The sequence below is a fragment of the Aptenodytes forsteri genome, unplaced genomic scaffold (genome assembly GCF_000699145.1).
Source record: "Aptenodytes forsteri isolate BGI_AS27 unplaced genomic scaffold, ASM69914v1 Scaffold156, whole genome shotgun sequence".
Lineage (NCBI taxonomy): Eukaryota > Metazoa > Chordata > Aves > Sphenisciformes > Spheniscidae > Aptenodytes > Aptenodytes forsteri.
The window spans coordinates 441175-445331 of record NW_008794166.1 but is presented as its reverse complement, the minus strand read 5'-3'; the positions used below and the strand labels follow the sequence as shown (position 1 = coordinate 445331).

Below are 4157 nucleotides of genomic sequence, written 5' to 3'. Positions count from 1 at the left end.
CTCCTGCCCCCCCCGGGCAGCACGTGGCAGCCTCGCCGCCCCCCCGCCACCCGATAGGTGCCGGGGGGGCTGAGGCGGGGGTCGGGGTCCAGGTGGGAGCGGAAGGTCATGCCACAGAGCGTCACCCGCGTCCGGCCCTGCAGCGGGGCACTCCGGGGGTGGAACTGTGGAAGAGGCAACCGCGTCACCCTGAGCCCCAAAAGCCCAGTGACGGTCACGGGTCCGGAAAGCCCCTTCCCTGAGGGGCGCGACACCTGTCCTGGAGATGGGGTCTCTGGATGGAGCAAGGGTCCCACCATGTGCCACCCCACGTGTCACCTTCCTCCCCATCCAAGTGCCTGGGAGATGTGGGGTGCAGGGGGGGACGGTGGCGCAGACCTACGTCGGTGAGGATGGGCGGGCAGCTGTCCTGGACCCAGAGGCCGGTGCACTCATGGCGGCGCGTGCACCCATCCCCGCACCAGCCGCAGCCCATGAAGCGCTCGGCCCGCAGGCAGCGCTTGGACGTGAAGTGGCGGCAGCCGGGGCCGGTGACGTTCAGGCGCCACACCTGGGGACGGAGAGTGGAGGCGAGCGGGTGCGTGGGGCTCAGCGCCCACCCCACGCCTCCCGGGCCCCCCACTCACCTTGGTGCCAGCGGTGAAGAACAGCGAGTGGCTCTGCAGCCCCATGGCACCCCGCACCGGCCCCGGCTCCCCCAGGGAGAAGTTGGCCAAGGTGAGGAGGTAGGAGCTGGAGCGCTGGAGCACTATCTGCAGTGGGGCAGAGCGGGGGGCTGAGCATGACCCCACACCCCGCCAGGCACCTCCCACCCCTCCTGGTCCCCCATCCCACCTGGAAGATGCGTCCCTCTGCTGTGCCCAGGTGGGCCACGGTGACGTCCCCCAGGGCGGTGACAAAGATGGAGGTGAGGAGGATGCCGGCCAGATGCCTGTTGAACAGGTCCACCTTATGGGAGGCGGCGGGGATGAGGGTGGGCTGGTCCCAGCAGCTGGTGTTGGCCACCGGAGCCGAGAGGTTCACCTGCAGCCAAGTGTGGGATGGGCGCCTTGAAGCCAGCCCGGGCACCTCGACCACCCGCGCCCTCGCAGGTGGGCACCAGCTCCAGCCGCAAGGTATTTTGGGGAGTGCCCAATTGCCCAAACTCCCCTCCAGGCTGTGAAAATTCTGGGGGAAAAACCACATCCATGGCCCCTCCTATAGCCCCCGCATGGCGTCAGATCCTGCCCTCCCCTCCCGCCCCATCTGGATGTGGTTATCGGTGCCAGCACCGTGGGGCAGGCACCCCAAAGCCAGCCCTCCCAACCCCCCAGGGCTCGGCAGGGGGCTGGGGATGAAGGGGGACACCAGGAGCTGGGGGGTCCCCACTGGGCCCCCACCGATGCTCGGGGCCGGGGCTCCCCTCCTGGCTCGCCCAGCCAGCGGCATGAGTCAGCAGCAGTGAGCTGGCTGCTCCGCGCGTGGGAAGAGGAGGGGATTTGGCTGCGCCTCGCCCCGCGCCTGGCTGAGAATTCCAAAACTTGTGTCACAGGTGCTTGCTGGGACCCTGCCTGCAGAGGGGGCCCTGCCGGGGCGCCTGCCCATCCCCATCCCGGCCGTGCTGGAGCTTGTCCCTGGGACAAAATGTTCCTGCCCCACGGCTGCGGCAGACGAGAAACACCGGTGACTAATTGTGCTTCCGCCTGCGGTTTATTTGCCCAGAGAAGGCGGTGGCCCTGGGGCCGGGGAGGGGGCAAGGCGGGAGCGGCCGGCCACCCCGCGCACCCCGGCCCGGGGAGCATCGAGGCCCCGCAGCTTCTCCGTCCTCCACACACATAAACAAGCTGGAGAGGGTGGCCATCAACAGCCCGGCGCTGGGGACAGTCACCGCGGGGGCCGGAGCCAGTGCTCTCTGGGGCAGGCACACTGAGGAGAGGGACTTGTGGCGCGGTGCATGGCAAGTGGCAGTGTGCCCATGTGCCAGGACACGTGTCTGCGGCACACAGCTTGGGCGAGCACGGGGTGCCCGGGGTGGGGAGCACAGCTGGATCCCTGCCGGCGCCCTACCTCCTCGGCGCGGCCGGGGCTGGCGAAACGCAGTGGCCCCTGTGATAGGCGGCGGGTGGCTGGCAGGGCTGACTCACACCTGGGCGACGCCGCTCTCCCCCTGCCCAACCCGCCCCGCTGTCCACCCCATTTTACCAGCAGTTCCCAGCATCCCACATCCACCTCCCCGCATCCCAGCTGACCCCCAGGCCCCCCGGGACGGACGCGGCGTGGGATGGAGGACTCACGTTGTGCGGGCAGTACTCCGCCGGCTGGAAGAAGCTGAGCCCCCGCAGCAGCGACTGGTGCCCGGTGCCGCAGCACTTCTCCATGCCCTCTTCCATGGCCTGGTTGAGGAGGCGGAGGGGGAAGGCGCAGACAGCCGAGTCCTCCCGCGGCACCAGGCTGTCTGGCCAGCTCTCAGCAAAGGCACCGAAGAGTACCATGTCGGTGTCGTTGATGCCGAGGTCGCGGGCCAGGCGGGCGCCGGGGCGGGCGGTGTGGGCAGCCTGCAGCACGTTGTAGGCAACATCCCGCTCGGCATCCTCCTCGCCGCTGCGCCGCCGCCGCCGCTTGGACTCGAAGAGTCCTCCCGCGGCACCAGGCTGTCTGGCCAGCTCTCAGCAAAGGCACCGAAGAGTACCATGTCGGTGTCGTTGATGCCGAGGTCGCGGGCCAGGCGGGCGCCGGGGCGGGCGGTGTGGGCAGCCTGCAGCACGTTGTAGGCAACATCCCGCTCGGCATCCTCCTCGCCGCTGCGCCGCCGCCGCCGCTTGGACTCGAAGCGGCAGTCGAGGACAAGCTCACGAGTGGCGGGGGGAGGTCACGCTCGTGGGTGCTGAGCCGCGCCAGGCGCGTGTGGTACACCGCCAAGCCCGGCCGCTCTGGCTGCACCGTCAGGAAGTAGACGTGGTCCCTGTCAGCGAAGGAGTGCACGTAGTGGATGGTGTAGTTGTCCCGGTATTGCGGCAGCACCGTCAGCCACTGGAAGTCATCCGAAAAGCCGTCTAAGGTGCCCTTCAGCCTGCGGACCGACACTGACTGCGGGCTGTACCGCGCCGCCACGCTGCTGTTGACGGTGGAGCCGAGGTAGAAGAAAGAGGCGTAGGAGGTGGCCACCACAGTGGCACTGGTCCCCAGGGGGCTGGCCACGCAGTCGGGGCAGGACGCAGGTCTGTTGCCTGTGGCTGAGTACAGGCAGCGCGTGGTCGTGATGGCCACCTTGCCGTCCAGCACCTCCAGCTGGTGCTGGTAGCACAGCCCGTGCTGCGCTGTGCCACAGCTGTACAGCCACGGCTCCAGCGGGTCCAGCAGCAGTAGGACATTGTCCGTGTCCTCGGGGCCGTCCGCGGCAGCCGGGCACAGGCGGCAGATCTCACACTCGGCGCTGCCCACCGGGCCGGTGACGAGGACCGAGAGGAGGCGCAGCTCGGGGCTGGCCAGCAGGATGTGGTTGCGGACGGCCACGAAGACGGCGGCCGGGCCGGCGGAGTCGGTGAAGACGGCGATGTTCTGCACGGGGCTGCTGGCATCAAGGCTGGGCAGTGTGTAGGGGACGGAGAAGTTCCTGGTGGAGCTGTAAGGGATGCGGGGGCACTGCCAGGCACCGGCGCCCAGCGGGGCCAGGGCGAGCACCAGCAAGAGGCACATGCGGCACAACAGCCCCATGCTGCACAGTGCCGCCAGTGTGGGGTTATTGACGGTGCTCAGCACCGAGCGGAGTTGGGACACACGGAGGACGGGTCACCATCGCATCTGCCAAAATAAAGGAGAAAGGGTTTTACCTGCTGCGATTAGGCGAGGACCCTGGGGCACTGCCGCAGCTGCGCGTGGGGCAGGGGGTGTCGGGGTCCCCCGGGGCCAGATGACGACGGGTGCTGCCAGGGGAGGATCGGCCGCACCAAACCTCTTCCCAAACACCACAAGCGGGAGGTGAAGCCAAGCTGCTAGCGGCAGGGTGACAAATCCTGCTGGCACCTCCCAAACACCCTCGCCTGTCCCCCGGGGGTATCCCTGCCCTGCACGACCCCACCGAGCCACCTCCTGGGGACGGGAATGGGGACCCTGCCAGCCCCCCGGGGACAAGGAACCTGAGGGCCCCCTGGGACCGGGCCGGGGATGGGGGCCCCTGC

General features: G+C 69.0%; 1 protein-coding gene across 1 annotated transcript in view; it reads right to left on the bottom strand.

Moving 5' to 3' along the window:
- The window catches only part of MST1R (macrophage stimulating 1 receptor), an 8206-nt gene extending 4513 nt beyond the window's left edge, over nucleotides 1–3693 (bottom strand). The window contains 7 exon segments of the mRNA XM_019472525.1: nucleotides 1–164; nucleotides 383–550; nucleotides 627–752; nucleotides 835–1023; nucleotides 2274–2570; nucleotides 2756–2842; nucleotides 2845–3693. Of these exon segments, the coding sequence (XP_019328070.1) occupies nucleotides 1–164; nucleotides 383–550; nucleotides 627–752; nucleotides 835–1023; nucleotides 2274–2570; nucleotides 2756–2842; nucleotides 2845–3693 (1880 nt within the window).
- Between the last annotated feature and the right edge of the window lie 464 nt (nucleotides 3694–4157).